This window comes from Bombus bifarius, unplaced genomic scaffold (assembly GCF_011952205.1).
Source record: "Bombus bifarius isolate JDL3187 unplaced genomic scaffold, Bbif_JDL3187 scf7180000007970, whole genome shotgun sequence".
Taxonomy (NCBI): domain Eukaryota; kingdom Metazoa; phylum Arthropoda; class Insecta; order Hymenoptera; family Apidae; genus Bombus; species Bombus bifarius.
Window position 1 is genome coordinate 5,959,290 of NW_022884356.1, and position 22,990 is coordinate 5,982,279.

At 38.5% G+C, this 22,990-nt stretch overlaps 1 protein-coding gene across 5 annotated transcripts in view; it reads left to right on the top strand.

Moving 5' to 3' along the window:
• LOC117213030 overlaps nucleotides 1–22,990 on the top strand; it is a 486,984-nt gene that overhangs the window by 272,414 nt on the left and 191,580 nt on the right. For all 5 annotated transcript variants that reach the window (XM_033458240.1, XM_033458248.1, XM_033458277.1 and 2 more), the window contains one exon: nucleotides 8,366–8,503. In XM_033458240.1, the coding sequence (XP_033314131.1) occupies nucleotides 8,366–8,503 (138 nt within the window). The remainder of the gene's footprint in view (nucleotides 1–8,365; nucleotides 8,504–22,990) is intronic.

Genomic DNA, 22,990 nt, shown 5'->3' on the forward strand with positions numbered 1-22,990 from the left:
AATTTTAATAAACAAAGCTGTTTACAGTTACATCATTGTATAACTTGCTAAAAATCTCCTGATATGACGAACAATGGAACTAATTGAATTGAGAAATACAAAATTTAGAACTTATCACATTTTCGTACATGTGAAATTACCTAACATACATATATTTATCTGTCATACTGCTAATGAATACCAAGTATACATTTTTTTCAATGAAACATCTCCTCCCATAATTTCTGTGTTTTATTTTCTCGTTACGTACAACATCAACAAACATTTTCCAAGTTATTTTCCATTATACAAAATATTCCTGTCACATTCGTTTTCTATATATCGTAATATTAATAACAACGAAAAATCATTTATACGAAAGTTATAGTTCTCAACTCAGTTATGTTCTTCTACATGTACTGACTAATGAAATAAGCTTCTGCCATGTCAGACCCGAAAATGAAACGTTACTCGAATCTCCGTTTAAACCACACTTAAAACCTTCCATTATCCTAATGCGACCATAGAAAGCAGGGACCAAAATATCGCATTTTCCAGCAGGGCATGTCGTGTAACGAGCAGGGTTGCTCGCGAAACGAGGGTCGCGCATCGCGCCGATAAACGCGTCGCCTCGCACTGTGAAAACGTTTAATCGACAATCACGGCTCGATTGTCGGTTGTCCTATATTACCGCCTTAATTGCGGCACATTAATTATAATGGTATGATTATTGGGCCGTGAGCGTGATTACCCCTGCCCGTCTCATCTGTGCCGATTAGGCCGTCTTTGTGCACGCTGGGATCGACCCAGTAACTAATGTCGACACCGGCTGGGTGCCACCATTCGATCACTTGTCATGATAGCCTCACAATGTGCGTGTATATATACGTCTTCGTAGTGTAATTTCTTTGTTCATCTTCGTAATAAGAAGGAAGTTAAAAATACACTACGAAAGAAAATGTATAATTAATATCATCCACACCGCTTAACGCCGAGAAACACGACAAACCTCGAGGCTTTAAGGAATTTTCTAACAAGAATTCTCTAATTTGTCGAAGCGTTATTGGACGTTGACGTGCACCTCACAAATGTCTTTGTACGTTATGAATAATCTAGAAAATTCTCAAAACTTCGACGATCGTTAAATATGTAACCCGAATGCGAAGAACGCGGAGTTCCGCCGCAGTCTACTCGTCGTATTGTCAAACAATGAACAAACAATTCGCTTCGTTTTCTTCTTCAAGAACATTTTTCCCGCCCCCCTTACGAGACCAAACTTCGTATACGATATAAACGCAAATACTGGAAAGCGCACCCCATAAAGTCTTCCCCACCCCCAAAAGTCACCCTAAACCGCTTTCCATCCCATGGACCGAACAATTTGCCCAAGTCAGCATCCGCCAATGCGCGCCAAACTCTGGTGTCTCAGTTCATCAAGCCCGTCCATCGTCTTGGTCCCCTCGCCTCGTCTAAGTCGTTTAATTATCCGCAGCAAGCTGGCCGAGAAATATTTCGCGTGGAAACGTCCGTCGACAAAGGCTCGGCCTTGGAAGGATCATCAACGAAACGGAGAAGGGAGAAAGTGAGAAGGAATCCTTGGGAGGAATACGCAAGGACGTGGGAAGATGGCGCAGGGCCCGACGAGTAGCTCCGGTTCAAGTTTTGTCGCTGCTGGCCGAGAGATAATAGCTCGGGCTTAGTCTGCACAAAGGGAAGACGGCACCCGCAGCTCGCGACACTTGTGCGCTACGGCTTAAGTTTCGTAATACCGGCCGAGCGGCCGTGATACACTGTACACGTTAGGCGGACACTTAATGCAATTTGCATATCTTCGGCTTAAAGAAACCGACCTTTGGCCGAAGACCGTTGTTCCAGCAGTGCGGCTTGTTTTCATTGCCCTGGAGGGTTGTGAACCAGGCAGATGAAAATGGCTTTGGTCTGGAATATGCTTGGGTATTTTCTTTCGCCTCTTTTTTATTGTTTACTGGGAACGGGGTTTTGTAGAGTGGCGGTCAGGGATAGGGAGAAAGTGTGGTTAACTGTTTGTATTCGTCTTGTAGAGAGAATGATTCATATATACCGTGTATAGGGAATATTCTACAGAAAGTTTGAAACTAGCTAGAGAATAACTGTTCATCGCGCAATATATAAAATAATGTATCATGAAGCAGCAGTGATTCTTTATATCATAGTCTCAATGTTATATTTCTCGTGATTTATTAAAAAATATATATTTATACGCATCGTTTTATTTGATCGAAATTCGTTAACAACATCGATCAAATAAGAATCCGTATTACAGTATTAGCTCTTTGTTAACGACGGTTTTTCAACATGCAGAATGATTTTTGTCAGCTAATACGTCCAAAAATAATTCGACGATGTTTATCCTATACGTGATTTTTATTTAATATACTTGAAATCTCGTACGGGAAGTTTCATCTTTACTGTTTGGCGAACGAATTCATTTACGGTCGGCGTGCATCGCGAGAACCGCCGGAAGCTCCGTTCATCGAGCGGTGAAACGCGATATTTTTCATAAAATCCCGAGTCGACCGCGGCTGCGTGATTCTGAATATCTTTTACAGAGAGGAAACCGTTCGATTCCGCGTAACGGCCAAACAAAACCCCTATGTAAATTGTGTACTCTCGCTTGCATATTTTGTTAGTTTTATGTACGCACCAGTTTTTATTTTCGCAACTTCATAGACGAAAGGGCAGAGTTTCAGGTTCCATCCAACTGGACCTTATTCGACTCAGCTGTATCTGTTTTAAGCATTTAATAATAGTATCGATCTTGAAACCAGTTCCGGTGATCAGCCGTTCGTAAAATTTCCAATATTCTTTCCATAGCCGAGGAATATTAATTTTAAGAATTGATTTCAGATTTTGAAGAATCACATAGGCAGATATCGAATGCGTAAAATTGCAAGTTGGCGGAAAGCGGTACTCCTACAATTTTTTGTTCAATTTCAAATATTACCATATCATCTCTCGATAGATATGCATTCTTGTCAAACTTGACGATAATCAAGAAATTTCAAAGGTATCGATCCCTCGTAAATCACTGGCCTTTCACAATGGCGGAGGAAAGTAATGACGAACGGCCAGATACCAAGAAGAATTAGCCACCGACTCGAATTGCGTGCACCGTCAGATAAAGCATTCCATAATTCTTCGTGACAGGACGATCGTCAATATTAACAGAGTTACAATTGACTGTTAGTGCAACCTCGCTGTACCGCGGGTTGAAGATAAATTTAACGCGCGCGAGGAAATTGAAAATGGTTTACACTGTCGAACTGAATTGCAAAAAAAGGGGCGGAAGAAGAAAAAAATTGGAAAAAAATCAAACGGGGATATCGCCGATCGTAATTGTCAGCACATAGAGTTTCGAACCTCTATTCAACTGATAACACATATCTGACAGGATAGAATCCTGACAGCGCAGCTGCCGAAAGGTAAACAAAATTTGCGATGCTGGAATATTGAAATCGATCGATCCTACGTACATAGGTGTTTCGGAGAGAGAAAGAGAGAGAGCATGGTTTAAAAAATGTTTTTGGAGCCATAACATTTCGAACACGTTTACCGTCATTAATTTCAATTTGATTAAAATTTTTGTTTATTCACCGTTCGAAATTTTCGACGTCATCCTGTCTCGTTTGGAAATAATGATTGCTGGGTCAGTGGTCGAGTGGTCGATCTACTCTCATTGAGGCGCATGGACGCTCAATTTTGTTCAGTGATGTTGCAAGAGTTCCATTTGACTGCATATAAAGATTGCATTGTTTAATGTATTTCACTTTAAGGGTCGAAGAATGTGATGTACGCGCATGTATAATGAAGAATTTTAATGATTCTGTATTTTAGTTTCTATATTTTGGATTGTCTTAAATTTCCACTCTTTACTAGTCAATATTCTTTGTATAAATAATTGCAAATTTTTTTTTTGGAGCGTGTTAGGATATAATCCATAACAATATTTCTCCATTCTTCATCCCTCGTTTTCTTATATCCCCTAACAATTACCAGTATCAACTGGTGCTTGCAGATCTAGTTTCATTTTCAACGTATTCACTGAGACCTCTGAACCACCACTAAGAGTCAGAATAAAATACCTAAACGATAACTTCTAAGTTTCGGCATTTCGAAATCCTATTTATCTAACCATCTTTATAAACAGAAATATCAGCAGATTTCAAACTCATCCACCAGCAAACTACCCCTTACTGGTGTAAGATAGAAATATCCACTCCAATTTTAAAGACAAAGCACGCGAAGAGCTCGTCAAAAACCCATCCGAAGTAGCTTGAATTCTCCGCGACATTAACCTTCCATAAAAACCGAAGCGGCACGGGGAACGATACGTGAAACGAAATCGTGTTCGTAGCGAAGGATGGCGTTCGGATGGTGAGCGTCGGCAGAGCGTAGATGGGATTTTAGAAGGGTTGCAAGGGTAAGGTAAACGATATTTGCGAAGCTTGGGGGATCGATAGCAATTTAACCGCCCCTCACCATTCTGTACGACCGCTCCCCTGCGCTACATCTATGTACCTTCGCCGGACGTAGGTCCACCTCCAGCAACCAGCAGGAGCATCATCATCATCGTGGCTACCGCGGCTGCTTCCACCCTCTCTTACTCTCTCGTCGGGTTGTGCACCGTGGCCCAGTCGGAACTCATCCATATACATCGAGAAAATTAATATCTGGGCTTCGTTCACGCGTTGAATAAACTTGGTTGCGCGGCCGCTTCCTTCCAGCGTCGCTTCCTCCTTCGTTTCTCTTCCTCCCTCGCTACTTCCGGGCGACGATGATCAACCCCTTGTCTTCGAACACCCTCGTTTTTCCTCGCTCTAAGCATTGCTGAACGAGCCACGCGAACGTAAAACGGTCGCGTTCGTTAATAACTTCGCGGCGGAACTTTAATTCCGGATCGCCACTGTTCGTTCCTCCTTTTGTTTCTTGGAATTACGATCGTCGGACTGTTCCCGATCACGCAGCATGTGTGGTATTCTTGTTTCGTCTGGATCTGCTATTTGTATCCTCCTCGGTTCTTTTTCGTACCTTTGCGCGAATCGCGATAACACTGATGATGTATTCGCGACGTTCTAGGCTATGTTAGGTAATTGGGTTAGAGGCGTTCGTTTCTCGTACCTACGGTGTTTCTTTAGGTTTCTGAAGGTTCCTTTTAACAGAGTACATAAGTGAATAGTTGGAGAACTGTGTGCATGAAATATTAAGAGAAACGTTTTGGTCTTTACGGTGGAGGTTCAACGTATTCGCTGATGTATATGTTGCATTTTTGATTACGTATTTTATTGGTTGTTGTTAGAGAGATAGACAAAATAGCGGGCAATATATTAGAAGAACGTTATTATTTAAACAAGTTTGGAGGAAAATTAAATATGGTAGTTTCCATCATTTGAAAAATCATTAAACTTTAGAAAAACTCGTGGATAGCAATGAAAGTAATCATAGTTTACTTCATTACTTAAATTTCGACCACTTTTTCAGAGAATACTTCTATTTTTGTATTTACTATAAAAAATTACACATAAAGTATCATCATGGAAGCGGACATCAACTATTTAAACGTATTATTTATTTAATAAATTAAGAATGAGTTGCAGCGGTATACAAAATACCACGTGTTTCCAATGATTTATTCCAGCGTCGAAACTCTGCTCTCGTTTCTTTCAGAATTTTATTCAACCCCCTTTCGCGTGCGCATCTCTTGCTATATGCAAACGTTTTGTGTCGCGTCCTGTGTGTTCGCGTGTGATTCATCGATCTCTCGTAAGCGCGGATAACGTCCAGCATGGCTGGTCCGCTTATATTTACATATTTAACTAACCCAACGGCGGAAGCATTAACGCAAACGCGGACGGATAATCTGGAATATGTTAATCCGCCGCGAGATGCATACCGTCGCTTTGAATTAACGCGAACGCTCGTCTACGACGCGAATCGTGTACACGGCCGATGTCGAAGCGGACGAATATGGCATGTAATGCTTTGTGTGTACCCCTACGTCAAACGTATAATTGTGTCAGTGACAATGGCTGAATATCGTATATTTTTTGCGTTGAATTATTCCAGATATTGCCACCATTGCGACTGTTCGTATTAAAATTTCCCTTCTTTACATTGTTTGTTTTAATGATTTTGGATTATTACGATGTAAATCAGAATTTTTACATGTATTGTATTTCTGATTAATTTACTTGCTTTGATTAATTTCTTTGCAGTCGATTCATATACATTTGCATCTCTGACGTGAAATTTTAGTTATTGTTTACGAAGGACCTGGTCTTGTTACTCGGAGGGAATTGAACGTTGATCCTGTAACTGTGCAATGAAACTTAAGTAATTGGCAATAAGTTGAATGGATCAGTTTGGTTTCCGAGAAACTCGTATCTTGTAATATAGCCACTGAATCGTCAAACGAATTTACAACCTGTTAATCGTCGATAGCAACCATTGTCTCATAATTCTTCTGGTTAAACTGTAACGAAAACACGGGTGTATCTCGCGATTCCTCAACACGACTATGGTTGACGAGACCCAGTTGACGACGCGGTATAATCGAGTGAACCGAGACGATCGTAACGAGGGTCTGACAAGCAAGAAGACGGAGTTTAGGTCGCTTAGCGCGACGAGCTTCGTAACCTAAAATCCACAGTCAAAGTTTGCTACCACTTGGCAGCAGTTGTCCTCGGATCGCGAAGGCCACCTAAGGTCTCGAGAGATCCTCGACTGGCTGCTAGTTCTCGTAAGAGTGCTTCAGCGTTGTTGTCAGTGCGCCGAGGAATATGCGAAAGCGACACTCGTCTCATACCCGAGAACTTCTCATTTAACCCTCCCAGCCCCGTTGCCCAACTTTCATCCCTTCTACGTATCGTCCTGATAACGAAAATGATCGATCAACTCGTTGAACCATATTACGTATATTTTCCTTTTGAGTTTTGCTAGCTTTTATTTTTAGTTTGCCAAGTTCGATCGATTGTTCTTAAAACAATGTTTTGTTATTTATTAAACACGTAAAATCTTAATGAAAGTGTACGTGGGGGGTGCTTAAAATTTTTTCTAAGTTTCTTCTAAGAAATTCTTCGAAGTTTTAGAAAATTTCTGCTTAATTTCTTGGATTAATCTTTTTTTCGATTATAAAGATTAATCACTCGATTATTTATGATAAAAAAAACTACCGAATAATTCATGAAACTATTGAACTTGTATGGAGGAAATCATTCGTTACAAATCGGATTTCTTTGAATCTAAATTACATAGTTATTCCCATTAGTGGGAAAATAATTTACATATCGTAGCTTAGAACTATTTCCTATGGAGAAATTAAACAGTTTTTATGTCGATCAAACAATTAATTTCCCTATAGAGAAACATGACAGTATAGGCGATTAGCCGCGGATCATATCGTAACAAACGTAGCCAATTATGTTTGAGTTGCGCCCTTCGTAACACGCGAAGAATCTTGTTCATCTGTCGACGCCGTTCGCCAACTTTGAGGTCGAGCAACCTGGCATCGAATAGAATCAACAACGAACGAGATTTTGTTTCTGCGTGTTGCGTGGTCAGAAAAACGAGAATGGGGCCGAGCGTGTTCACAGAAATCAAGAGAATCATCTCGCCCACGTGCAGACGCTTCTGCTAATTTTTCGCCTCGATTCATTAACTTCGTCCCGTAGCATTCGTTCGAAGAATTCTTCTATTCTTGATATTTCTGCTAAATTTAGTATCATCATGCGATTCTCTTTGTTCATCATTGTTTTCGTAAGAAGCAACGTATACAAGAAACTACTTTTACTAAAAGGTATGTAGAGACATTTACAGAATAATAAAGATTTTCTTATAAGAAAATGTGGCGAGATGAACGTTGATGATAGTTTCCTTATTATGATGAATTTATAAACAATCAACAATGATAAATAATTGCAAAGTAGTGGAAATGCAATTAACGTTAATTATGTTACATAATTTTATAAACCAGCAGGGGGATGTATATACATAAACGTAAATAATAAATTATGAAACGGATAATTATTTTTAATGTAATACATAGCAATAAAAACGAAAGAAAATTTACAATTCGAACCTTTTGTTAATTATTATGAACGATAATGAATACGTGGAAATTACGAAGGAAATATGATGAAAAATAAATGAAAAGTATCAAGTTCATAGCAATGATATCACAATAAGAAAAGCTGCAAAATATTCTGAAACTGATTGACATACAAGGAAATTATCTAGTAAAATTTATTGTCGTGTTAGTCGTGTATTTTCTAAACTTCGTTTCAATTTATTAAACGTATTATTCAATTGAATATTGACTGCCAGAAAATGTATGATACATGTTCTGTTTCAGGCAACGGGAATTTAGAATTGTTCGATAGTGAGAGCGGGCCGGACCTCACACTATCACCTCAGACCTTCACGTCGACGGCGGAGGCCTTCATCAATGACAATAGTGATAGTCTTGGCGTTCCAGGAGACAACGATACGGGTGAGTGTCGTTTCCAATTCTACTTTTATTGCGCGCTGTCTGACCACTACCGTGCTTGTTCTACTTGAGCTCCACGTTATAAGCGAAAACGCGTCTCTTAAATCTTTCCTTTTATGATGATAATAAAGTTGAAATGATATTGGGGGGCTCTTAAAGTATACAAATTCATAAAAAATCTTTTACTACATAAAATTACAAATTGGTAAATAAAATTTCTGCAGCATTTTTCATTCGTTTTATCCACTTGTGTTGCGATACAAATATTTCAGCGAAGAGTATTTTCTATATATCACATTTTAAAGTCATATTAAAGTCATTAAATATAACATTTTAGAAGAGTGCACTTTTACAAAGATATTTTATTTCTAAATTAGTAAACAACCAAAATTCTAAAATTTCAATTAACTGAATTCCATCAAATTTTCTATTTCTCGGAGGAAACATTCAATTATTAATAATTTTCATTCCGATTATTTATGATTTGGTAGAATATTAATACTAAAATCTTGACCAACTAAATTTTCCCAAATTTTCTGCTTCTTTAAGCAAGCTTTAAATCTTAACAGTAATCCTATTCTCCCGAATTTATCTCGTTGGAATTCATCTCATCCATTTTATCCCATTGTTAAAATTTCAAAAACGCAGCGCTAGTCGTCAGACAACATTAAGACCTATTTAGACATCCGCTCAACCGATTAACCTTCGACAAATGAAATTGGTGATAAGGACGAATAAATCAAGATTCGAAATCGTCGCGGCGTTTTAGTGGAAGCCCGTGTTTCCTTTAATTGAAACGGTCTAAAGGGCGTGGGCCGTCGATCGTTTAGAGTCGTTAGGCGAAGGAACCGAGGACAATGCATTAGCGTAATTGTTGCGCTGCTCGTCAACGGGTACAGTTGAACAGTGAGTTACAACTAGTTCGAACAAGTCCGGGGGAAGCTATTTCCGTGCGTGCGCCACGCTACATAATACCCATTGTTCCCGACAAGTATAAGGGGTCTGTACTAGTTGTACACCGGCTATAAAATGTCCGCATTGTTTCCTGGGGACACGGTGCACGGTAATCAACACGCCTTTCCAGAAGTGGAAGCTACACCTTAATGTTCTGATTGAAACCTTAGCTCGTTTGTATTTTGTACGGACGTACACGTTGTTTCGTTAAAACGTCATTCACTTAAATGAAATAACGTTCCACTTAACGATCAATTAGTTTCGTATATCGTATTTATAACAATATTTGTAAAAATGATCGGTTTTAAAATTAAAAAAAAAAATTGTCCAGTTGCTGGAAAGAATACAAATTGAACGATGGAGAAAATGGAAGAACAGGAAGATTTACTTTTGAAGTTTGTTTGTGGCCATTTTTAATACACGAGCCATTTGTATTATCATATTTATTTTAATGAAGGCGCTTGTGTATCGAAACGTTATAAGAAATAATTTGCATTCGAGTGTGACAAGCCTGTTTTTCGATAAATAATCGCAACTTCAGACGCGTAAATCATCGAAAGAAGACGTGTTTACAAGAAACAAAAATACATAGTATCCAGTCCTTCTCGTAATTGCGATAGAATGTAGTAACATGACGCAATCTCTCATCCTTTGACGCGCGATTCACGCGCGGGATAAAACAAACGAGCCGCCTGGCCAAAAACTATCGGATTTCAAGCGGCGAGCCAACAACCGAGCGTGTCATGCCCGATGCCAAAAGCGCGTTGTTTGCGTTCGCTGTGTCAAACCGCGATTCGATTTGTTTTTTCTCGTCACATGGACGCATTCTAATTGCCGTCGCGTGTCTTCAGGGTTGCTTTCACCGGGGGAAAGTATGTCAGGATTCATCATCAATGATTGTTGATAGATTTCACGAACGATAACCTGTTATGGAAAAATACGTGAAAAATCTGACTTTGTATTTTTATTTTACAATGTCACAAGTAATTTATGCAATTAGATTTCATAAATCCCATCAATATATTCATCATCAATATATTCAAAGTTCCATGAATTTATTTCGTGGTAATTCATAAATTTCCCACATCGATAAAATTCGTATAGACACTATAGTTTCGTTTTAGTCACAATGTGGGAAATAATTTATGGAATTGGGAATTGTACCTGAGATACGTATGTGAATTCTAGTAGGTATTTCGCTTCGCACGTGTACCGTGAAGTTGGACAGTAACCAGATTCTAATTAATATAGAGTAAAGATTTATCATTTTTGAGGATAATGATTTATGAGCTGTTGCTGAATAACATTGTAATTGGATTTTATGTAGTGCTATATTTTCCCAGCGCTTTTGACGGATCTCAGTCGTATGGTCTTTGGTATACGATACTCTTGAACCCTGTCTATGTCTGACAGATTGAGAACTTGCAAATGAGATCGTGTTTTATATAACGCTTATTCTGTCACTGTGTATTACTACTATTTTCAATATTCGCATTTCCAAAGATACCAATGTAATATTATGATATATTTAAGTTTACCAAATGTTTACTTATCGAGGTAAAATCTAAATAAATCGCATTCTTAAATTCTCCAAATTTTTCTCTTTTCCCAACTAAAATTTACTGAAATCCATAAAATTTGTTCCAATAGCACCGATCGATCAAAATTCACGCAATCTTTATTCTCGATTCACTGAAAATTGCTCGAATTCCAATAACCCTTTTCGAAAGCTGCAAACATTCAAAATCATCGATAAACTATATTTTACTTGGTTTAACCACGTCTAAAACGGTAGTTCCGAGAACTACGGATTTATTTCATTTGTAAAATGTAGACCGCGATCACGGGGAATAAGGTGTTTTGCACGAGCGAGTAAGTTCGTTACGACAATTTTGAGGGACACAGAGGGTGGTCGGGAGAACTTCGAAGCCGCAGCTGCGGGCAGTCGCGTCCATGAATAAATTTCACCGTGACGATATGTCATTTGCATATTACCTGCTACGTGACGGCCGAACCTTGGTCGCGTCGAATGTCGCGTTAGGGTAAGCCAGATCGAAACGCTCGACTCTCCCGTATTACGAGGAACTGTGCGATACGAACAGAGTTCCTGTATGCTGCTATCGATCTACGCTCGCTCATATTGGTAGACTTTCTACGGGTGGCTTCAACGAAACACGTAGAACACAATGAAACATATCTACGATTGTTACTTGAAAGTTGGAACTTTAACTTTAAACCTCGTTCAAATTGTTTAACTAGGCAATTAATACGTAAAATTGAGAAGAAATAAAATATTATGAATGTGAAATATTTCGTAGATGTAATATATGTTTAATGATTAGAGGAACTTCGTTGAAGTTAAACAGCTGTTTATAAGAGGAATAAGAAATTATGTACACATCTAGCTGAGAGTAGTACAGAAATTAAACATTCGTTGCTTTAATAACGGTAATTATGCTTGCTTCGATACACCTGAAAGATCGTATAATCTTATTTCGCAATAAATTAAAAGTACAAATTATCCCATTGTCGTACCATTTTCTTATATCGTCACAAATATTCAATATTTTCTGAAATTCAAAAAACTGTTCCATCGACTATCTGAGAAATTTTGCCAAATTTCATGAAACCTTGGCAAGTTCCTACATACAAGCTTCGTTTTACTCCTTTGAAAGAAATAATAATAAAGTAACTAATAAACGATTTTTATGTCAACGATCCGAAGTAAAATCTTCATTGTTGACGGAAACTTGGAATCATCTCCAAAGTCTTGCCTTTCATTCGAATTTTCGACGTTCCAAGTTAAGGAAGTGCCACCGATAAGAATATTATTCGTCCGACGAGGTTAGAAACGAACGTCGACCAAGACGATCTACATATGAAAGACGACGCGTTGCTCGACGATAAACGCCGCTCCTAAGGAGGTTATCCCGACGACATTGTGCCGAGAAATGTCGTCAAGAGCGTCTTTCGCCTTATTCTTTGGCCTTTTTATACTACCTTCTGCCGTTCGGGGAATATTAATTCCCCGAATTACAACGACGAGGAAAATAAAAACGTTGTTATGCTAATCCACGGACGGACTGATTTTTATTCGACTTGCAATTCAAACGAGCTACATGGAAATCGCGAAACATGCAAATGCCGGCGTATTTTCCTGTTGTAAAGGGACATACATATATTTTTCGATTTTCAACGTTACGCACTACGAACTCCGACAAAGCATTATTTCATTACGAATCGATTTTTGATACCCTTTCAAATATGAAAGAATGGACATTTCTTTCGCAGTGACGTATGCAAATGACATGTTATTGATCCTCGCCATTTTATTCTTACGGATTTGTATACTAACGTCGAAATCGAGAATTGTAATTATAATTCCTTCAATAACGTGTAATTGTATGCTGTAAAGTAATTTCATCGTGGAGACTTCAATTCCCCCAATAAAAAGTCACTAATGGTAGTAGTGTGTGAGTACGTAGTCTATATCGAATAGATATCGTTATCTAATTGCAAGCTCATTTTACATTTACATTTGATGCCGAATTTTAATTAGATACATTGACTTAAAATTAAGATCCTTTCCCGAAAGAATATTTTTAAATAATATATTTTAAAGAATGGCTATATTTATGAAAATATTGATAGAATTTAAACATTGATTTTTTAAAAACAGAGATAGAAGTTTCTTCTGACTTTTTCTGCTTCTTATTTTCATTCGAATAATGGATTAGTCGAAATTAAGAACACTTATTAGAGTTCAATATTCAACCTGGTCGAACAAAAATACGAAAAAATGTAACAAAGTTGCATTTCCTAGTTTACTATCTCAACGTTTAATCGCAATAACTTTTTAAATATCGTATTTATAAATAAATATTTGAAAACAAGACTCGAAGGCATATTATTTTCAATTTTACATTATTTACTTGTTCCTAGAGAATCGTCGCATTGTATTACCAACGAGTCGTATTCCTGTTCCTCGCAAGCAAGTGAAATCCTCTACTTAAGATAAGTTACAGAGTTCGTTCCAGACAATTAATTAAACGATCCCGCGAAATAAGCTTTGATGAAATAGAAAGGCAGCGCCGGTATGCCATGGTGTTCGTATTAAATTCAGCGAGAGACGCGAGCTCTCGTAATAAGACATCAGACTGGCACGCGGACGTCACCAGGGGATGAACCTCAGCCTGGGGGGGAAAAAATACGCCGGAATCGTTGTAGACAGAAGAATATTGCATTCTTACGTTGAAGCAATTACTCGCGCGCCGAGGTATCGTTCTTCTGTCGCCTTTACACGTCGGAAACTTTCTACTAAGGAAAAATGCTTGAGAACGAACAGAGGAAGAAGAAACGAAGGGAAGAGAAGAAAAAAGAAGGATCACTTTTCTACCACCATAGAAAATACCAGGCAAAGGATCGTATCTAGGACTCCTCGTTTACTTTTTCCCTTTCCTCTTCGCTGCCTTTCCTACCGTTTCTCTCTATCCTTCGCACACAACTGCGCTTCTTCTTGAAAGAACTTCATTTCTGACTTCAAGACTCCGCAATTTGTGTCTTTTCGTGTCTCTATTTGGAATCATGACATTAGTCTCTCTCGGTGGAAGTTTTTTATTTCACGCGAATTCTCCGCCACGGATGATGGCGTTCAATTATTTGGCCAAAAACTTGACAAATGCTTATAGTACAGGTGATTGGATTTTTTATTTTCTATAGATAGCGTGCGTGATAGAGTACAAAGTTTCTTCGAATCTTCTGAGATACTCGTAAGAGATTCAAAGCAAAGGAAAACGCCATTAGGTTTCCTTAATTGCTCAGAGTTGCGGGATTTTCATTAAATAGTACATTGCGTGTTAAACATTTGATTGTTGAGAATTAATCTCACATTTCTTTTCAGCACCTAAATTTCGTTACTTTCGGACGAGCTTTTCCAAAAATCCACGAAATTCAACTGTTTTAAATTTTGCCTACTGCAAACTATCACGACCACGGTTGTAACAATAAAAAGCTAGGTTTTAACAACTTTCACACTATCAAACCTCGACGATCACCTCCGTGTAAGCGCAGCCTCGTGCACTCTAGCTGTCTATTTGCCGTTTTTTTTTCCTTTTTTCAACGTGAACCTGATGGTGTATCGCGAAACCGAGTTCTTTTTTCGTTGACCAGCTTTTTCACGCTTGTTTTTCTCCGGCTCGGTCCAGAGCGCTATCTATCCTTTTCTCTCACACTGAACGGAACGTGATTCAGCTTTCGCGCCCCGTTTCGTTGTTTTCGCCATGCTCGAAACTGCAACGGCGATCTCGTTTCAGGAGGTGTCAGTTTCAGAAGCGTAGAACGGCGGTTTTAATGGAACTCTGAGCAGGACGCGTCTCGATATCTCCTCGTGGACGATCGATTTTTCTTTTGTTCATCTTTCTAGCCGCGGTGTTCCTCGGCTTTTCGCCGTCTTGCGGCTTGTAAAGCTCGATCCATTGCTTTACTTGGTTATTAAAATACGGTTCCTACGACTTTTGTCCGAATTGTGAAATTGTTCGACGTTATCGGCTTGATTCTGCTTGAAAAACGCTATAAATAGCATAGTATATTTTTTAAACATCGATATGATGAAAATTATCGATAAAATTAATTGTACAAGATATAGTTCTCTAAATACTTTGGAAATGAAATTCAGCGAGATATCGCAGCTTATTATCCAATAACAGTAGATCGAGTTTAGAAATTCGCCTGAAAGTTGTTTCTCATGAAACATGTATTGGTTCTCTGTAATTTTGCTTATTATTCATTCGTCTCAGTCTTTGGTTTTAAAGATCGTGTATTATTTTGAGAAAAAACTATTGGAAAAATTTCTGAGCTATATATACGATATTAAAACGTGTTTACTCACGTGGAGCTACTATCCGATACAAAATTTGACAGAGATATCTGTTATTCCTGGTCGTCATGTAAAAAAAAAAAAAAAATTTCGATGATCGATTAAATTTTATGATATCAACTTTCCTTTCTATTTATAGCACATTTGCGTCGTGCTAAATCGTGTATTAAACGTGTATTAACAACCGCTAACGGATTATTATACTTTTTCCTGTTCAAGACATTGTCAAATAATCAATTACTCTAATAAGAGGGAACGCGGCTTCAAATATACTAACTTTCCTTCACAACTCAACGATAAGCCAAAAATTGCATCATTTCTCAGCCAGCCATTTACCTGCACCTAATACCCTCGACTAATATACAGTGAGAAAAGTTGCAGCTCGAAATGAAACTAGTCGAATTACAAGCAAACTACCGGGTCAATAATTACGAACGCGTATAAAGGGGGTGGTAAATGTTAGCGTACGCAACCATTTCGCAAGTTGTCCACCGTGTGCACCGTATTTCTGCCTCTTTCGAGAAGACCGAGTCGATTTTAGACGATGGCCGGAGGATCAATTACGGGAAGCCGTAAACATCGCACGTAACCCAATCACGAACGCGTGTTGCATGGTCGGGGTTGTACGCGGGCAGGCACGCGATCGTTTCAACCCGTCGGTTTATTGCTCGATATGATTGATCTTGTGGCGGGTATTCGCGTGTGCTGTTCCCGCAATTCGCGTGGGAGCTTGCTCTACCCTCTACCCTCTTGCCCGTCGTGGATGTTGGCCCTATTCATTCAGAAGGGCGAGCTGGAATTCGATGCGAGAGAGAGTGTGTATAAAAATTGTTAAGAACGGTCGGATAAAGTGGTTCGGGGATTTGGACGTTTGTTCTGATCGCTAAAATAAATCGGGCCGAGGTTTCTGTTGTTTTGCTCGCCGAGTTGAGTAATTCGCGAGAACGTTTCGCGAGAACAACAGCGAAATAGGAAACGTGTCGGAAGCTCCTTTTTAGGGGAATGAAATTTTTCGGCCCGATGGATGTTATATATTTGACACTTTGTTTCGTATATGACATTTTTCAAGATGAGATCTACAATTCCGTATATAAAACATGAAATTTTGTGCGCGACACTTATGAGCATGAAACGTATACGTTTGGGGAAAAATCCTTCAGATCAAGACAAATTCTTAGTTCTGAATGTGATTGATTTTGAAAGATCGTTCTTTGCTTCTATTTTTGTTCTTATTCGCATATTATTCGTATCAGCCTGCACATAAATCTTACTTTTTCAAGTTCTTAACGAAACGTTTCAATAACATATTTCGAAGACGGACTATCAAGAATTAGAACGAAAGTGATTTCATTAAAGTTCAAGGTTGAAGGTTTGGAATGAACTGTAATATTTTTAAATATCGGGGAAAGCCAAAAATATAGTCGGAAATTTGGCATGAGAATCACAAGTAGTACGTCTTGGAATTTGTAGCAATTGTGCAAATTGTTAAGCAAGCAGAAAATTAATCAATCCAATCTCCATAAGTATCTATCTAGTGCCAAAGAAGGCACTTTGATGAAATCGTAAAAATCTTCGCTGATTGCCGATTCTCCTTAGCTTTTCCGTCCAAGATGAACCCGTGCCAACTTTTTACGATGTGACTTCTGACTCTCCCTTGGCAATGAAATCCACTGATATTCTTCCGGAGCATTACATCAGCAACTACACCCACACGTTTTATGAATAGTAGCTTGTCGTCTCGCTATTAACGCATGGCTTCCGTATCGGTATCTTCTCTAGTAAACAGTGCGATAAATGTTACTTGATATTATAAAATTACCATTAAAAGATAGTTGACAATGCAAAAATGTTGAAAACATTCCTCACTCTATTATAAATAGAATGGAAACTCCTCGTCTATTTGAATAATTTCCTTTTTACATTTTACAATTTACTTATAGTTATGAAGGTAATAGAAAGTACCATACTTTCTCGAGTTCTATGATTGTTAAAATAATAATAATAAAAGAGCCATTCTCCATGGAATTACTCTATATAACTTTATTATCTTGTAAAAATTTCACGCGAAAGCTGAATTCCAAGTTGAAATCCAATGAAAATTTTCCCTCGATAATAGTTTCTTCCGTGCTGGGGGAAACTTAATTTTCCTGTGTACAAGTCACAAATAAAAATCTTCACAAAACAAAGAACTTTAATTTCTGATCCTTCCGTATTTCGTAATTAGATGATTATATATTTAATTATGGATTTAGATTCTCTGATCTGATATTTTATTAAACGTATTTTTTATATCTCTATCGACGCTAGTTAGATCACGCGTTATATAAAGTAACATTTTGTTTATAATTCACAGCACAATTATTTACAAATATATCAGAAACATATGTGTATTAATTCAAGATTAACTGGAAATTATTTATGTGTTTTTAGTCTTCGTATCGAATCAATATTTATAAAAACCAACATTTATCGCAAATCCGAACTCGTGTATATTTCGCATGCAAAAGGTTCGTTGCATTTTAGTAAACACAATTTCTATTTCCCCTGATCTTCTTTCTATACTTGTCATCCCCGTTTCATGCAACCATTAGCCTCAAAAGTTACCAGGATAAACCGCGCAGCCGACAAACGTATTCATCATTCTCTGGAATAGTGAAGCGAGATCTTCAGTTTGCAGAGACAGAAGGACAAAAATAGAAGAACTTCCAATCATTTTTCGCACAATAATAGCGTTACTTCCACGTAACGTGGCTGACATACACGCTGACCCGGATATTCTCGTTACACTGAGGACCAATTCAGCCGCACTGGTTGCTCGCTTCCGTAAATAACGACTGCCACGCAGAAGCGACAAGCCGCTCGTTGATATCGCCGTTTCGCGCGCGCGACCCAGCCAGATACCCAGAACATGAGAAAAAAGGATAGAGCACACTACACACTTCGTGGTTGTCGCTGGAAAAACTCGTGGCCGTTTTTTCGCCAGTTTGGTTTGTCGTTTTTTCCCTTCGCCTTACGGCTGTTACAGCTTGCAGTTGGGCTCCCTTTGTGACAAGGTCCGAAACGATTCCTGTTTTTGAGAGTTCAAATTTAGCGCTCACCATTTGCACTCTCTTGAACAGAATTGAATCGATATTGTTAGCAAAGTTTTACGAGTCTCAAGTTACGAGCTATCATTATCAGCTATCATTTATCGTGTCATATTAATTATAGCTATGTATATGTATGCTATGAAATATTTTGATACGTAAGAGTAATAGGAGTTTACGTTTGTTATCGAGCACTCAGTGATATTATAATAACGGAGTTTTACCGTAATACGATACAACGTTACTCTTTCATGTTAACCTTAGAACTGTTCATTTTCGTACCATTAACTTCGGAGAAGAAGTACAAAGAGGAAATGAAAGCAGTTGAAATTGTGTTTATCGAAATGTAAGAAATTATTTCCGTCTACAATATAATGTCCATTTTTACTAATATTGATTTGATACATAGTTATTCATACGAATGAAGTGACATTCTGTTACGATAAAATTCTGTTACTCTGTGTAATTTTAATCGATGCTGGATAATAAACGCGCGAAATGTAATAATATAAAAATGTGAAAATACTATTTTGTATATGTATACACAAAAATGAAGAAACATAGGTGATGAAAAGAACGAATGAACTCCCCTACTATATGCATGAACTCAACAAAGTACTTGCCCTCCCCCACCAATTCATATACAGAGTTCTAGTACGTGGTTGACATAAATGGCCCGGTTACAACGTTCTTTCTCTCTGGTCCACGACTTTTACGTCGTCGAACGACATCGCGGCGAGATCACTGGGGCTGGTCCTCCGAGACCGAGTTCTGTTCTCAAACGCGTGGAGATTACGTCAGAACTTATGGATTCCTTATCCAATCTCTGAAACTACCACTCACAGAGCCTCGCTCCGTTTCCTCTGTCTTTGTCTGTCTTTCACCGGCTCGAGAACCTCGTAAAAGCTCGGGCGTAATGAGAGGCGGGATCGTTCCCATCGACGCAGCTGTCGCGTCGCTAGGAGCCGGCCGAGATTGTTACGACGAATGGAGCGAGTATTTCGGAGAAAGTTCGGTTCTCGCGTCTATGCCTCTATGCCGCCTCGTCGCTAATAGATGAACTTCGAACAAGAGTGGTAAACGAGTACGAGCGGCGAAACGGGTTGCGGGTGAGAGCACGGTCTCGCGTTTGCGTGGCCCAACTTTCGAACATAGAAATTTTCAGCGACGCGGTTCGCGTTTTAGCGACGTGTTTAACGAGTTCTACCGCGGTGAATGGAGGGACCTTGGGTTTTAGTTTTTGCGTTTCGATGGGAAGAAGAGCAGGTAACGATCGTTGGAGATTTCTATCATTGACGAATAGGGTCGATCGAATAGGGTTGAACGTTTTGGTTTTGATTTTTGTGGATTTGCTCTTACAAATTTGGGAAACTTTCGTTGGCTGACGAAGATTAAGTAGCTAATACTAGAATCAGCCAGTTTTTCTTCTAGAATTTACTCAAGCTTTTGACGAAATTGATTATATATCTTTTATTAAGATCATCCTTGGAAAAGAAATTAATGGATCTAATCTTTTGGATTAGTTAATTTTTATTTGTATTTGCCCATCAGTTTACATTTACTGTTGTCTAGGAGACGAAAGGAATTAGTGTAACTTATTTTTAATATTTATATCGTTTATCATCCCAACACTTTATTTCTACACTTGCGAATGTTCACGCATTATATTAGGTAGTCCGAAAAGTTTCTTTCGTTTTATGAGGAAATAATAGACGTACAACGTTTTTTGTTTTATATTATTTTGTCGAATTACGTACGATCCATTTCGTTCTGTTGAAATAAACACCGTGACATTTCACAGACTTGGTTTCACGTTTGTATGAAGGTGCATTGTTGCGAAAAACACATTTGCGAAAGAAAGACACTTTTCGGACAAACTAATATATGAAATTCAACGATGAAAAACGCATGGAATGTGTTATAAATCTTATCGGACGAAACAAGCGTAGATATCATTTCTTACTAATATTTTCAAAAATATGAATTAGCATAAACATCCGCAGTTTAATGAATTTCAACAATCAAACACTACTTGGACATAGTCCTTTCTTTTATCGATTGAGTCGAAGCTTGCACGATCTTCCGAGCGTTAATTCGCCTCGTAATCCATAAACTTCCGGAATTCTCCTAGCCTCGCGTTTCCTATCTCGCTTCTCGTTCGTAAACAGCGTCGTAGAATGCTCGTTCGTGAACAAGGTAGTCGTGGGTGTCGGAATGCAGGGGTTCCAGGGAGGACGGAAGGAACGCCAGAGAAGGTTGAAGAGGAAGGAGGCGATGTCGGCGTAATGATACGAAGAGATCGTGGAAAGTGTGAGTGGGATCAACAGAGAAAGAAAGAGAGAGAGAGAGAGAGACAGAGAGAGAGTGGGAAACGGGAGAGGAAGGTCGATGGTACAACCTCGTTGGCTCTAATGCGGGCTATTCAGCTCCCACAATGCACTAGTAATACGATTTCACCGTCTCCGACATCCAACGAGCCGTCCACAGGCACAGGTGTTAGCTGTGAATGTGTGCGCGGCATCATACATACATACGCATGCTCGTACACACACACGCTCGAATACGATCGTACGGATTTTTAAACGAAAGTTCTTTGCTGGTGTGGGAAGAATGGAATGAGAAAAGAATGGATGGTATAGGCGTAAGCTGGTTTTGTGGGGCTCTGTTTTCATTTGTTCGTCGGTGGAAAGTGTAGACTAGCTCGCAGAAAGGATTTTAAACGTGGAAAGAAAGATTTAATAAAAGAATGGCATTATGGAAAATCGGAAATTGAGAATCGATTGATAGAACAGCGGCGGGTGAAATAAAATCGACGATTGGTATAAGAATTGATTGACAGTTGTTAATAAATAATTCTAGTAAATATTTAGAGTTTGTTAGGGGATATTAAAATAAAAAGGATTATTTCAAAAGTTATTATAGTCGAATCTTTAGAAGAAAATCCTTTTTCATCTGGAAACTATTCTGTATATATTTTTCTATAATTCTTATTATAACTCAAATTTTTCTCTTACACAAAAAAAAAAGAAAAAAAATTCGAAAGGATCACGTTTTCCATAATCGCTTCTGGAAACTTGCTTTCACGTCGGCTATCGATTAACCATTCTGCGAGACCTCTTTTTTCTTCCAATATAGGCATTCATTTCTCACGAACGTATCGTTATTACCAGCACACGTTACGATATAAAATTTGCCTACGCCCGTTGGAATATTTGGTCGAATTACAACGGTGGAAACGGCCGTGTGTCACAATGGCTCGGTCAGTTAAGTTTCTTCCAGCGGAATTACCCTGGAACGAGTAAATTTGTAATAAAGGAAATCGGGGGTGGAGAAGGGGTTGATGCGGAGACTTTATTCCAGAGAGCGAGCTTCGAAGTATCGATTTGTAATTATGAAGCGAGTTATTGGATATCGAATACTTTGGAGTACGCGTATATACGTGTACATAATATCTATATACCAATACAGAGAGAGGTAGACGTATAGTCGTATTTCCGGGCACCGTTCGCGAGTCTGCTTTACGTATTGGTTTCCCGTCGATCACGTGACATTTATTAACTTTTATCGCCGTTTTTTTTTCAACGTGGAAAACGCCTTCGCCCTCGAGCCCGGCTACGATTGCGTCGATTGTTTAAATTTGTTGCGATAGTTCGCTCGCCCCTGTCAATGTTTTAATTTTATGTCGAAGCAACGTAAATTTGTCGATTATGTCAAACGCTCGATATTTTATCAAATGAAACCTTGCAAATGTCCTGGCTGTGTAAAAGGTTACGAAAAAATATGCTCGTCGATGTTTGCGCTATACACTGGAGCCTGTTTTAGGGCCAGACTTCGATGTCGTTGACACATGAAACTTGTAATTTTGGTTGTTTAAAGAGAAAAAGGGGCTCGGCATAAAAAATCACGTGTCATATGGAAAATCGCATATGATTGATAAAAATAACTGAGCGCGCTTGTTTTTCAGCTTTGATGCTGCAGTTCGTCGTCTGTTAATGTATAAAATATTTTTCGACGGGGCTGGAATTTATAGACGTGCGCCCGTACATCATCGCCATACTTGCGATCGCATTACGCACACTCGGATCGTTATTTTTCCACGGTCGAGAAAGTGAGGGAGAAATAAAAAATAGCCTGCTGAAAACACGTACTATTCTTCGTGACGATAAATATTATGAAATGCACTGGCAACGAAATAATATATGCAACTCGTAATATATTGTTCCCTTTGGTGTGAGAATGAAATTAATAATTCCACCAAGAATGGAGCAAATGGGCCGTTGGAATTATTTCGTTTTATAGGCGGAAATGCCGACCATGCGTCAATCGCATAGGTTTCTCGAAGACTATATAAATTTCGTTTATTAAAAAAATTTATAAAATACAGAATTTCGTATAGAAATACAGGATTTTTTTATGAAATTTATTTCAGAGTAAGAATTTTCCACAGTTTGCTAGTAATACTTAACGCACCATCGACCGATCGATATTATTTATTGAAAGTTAAATTCAGTCAAGAGTTAGGATATTTCTTTTCCTTGAAATAAACCAAAATTTTTATTTTCTGTATACAATATT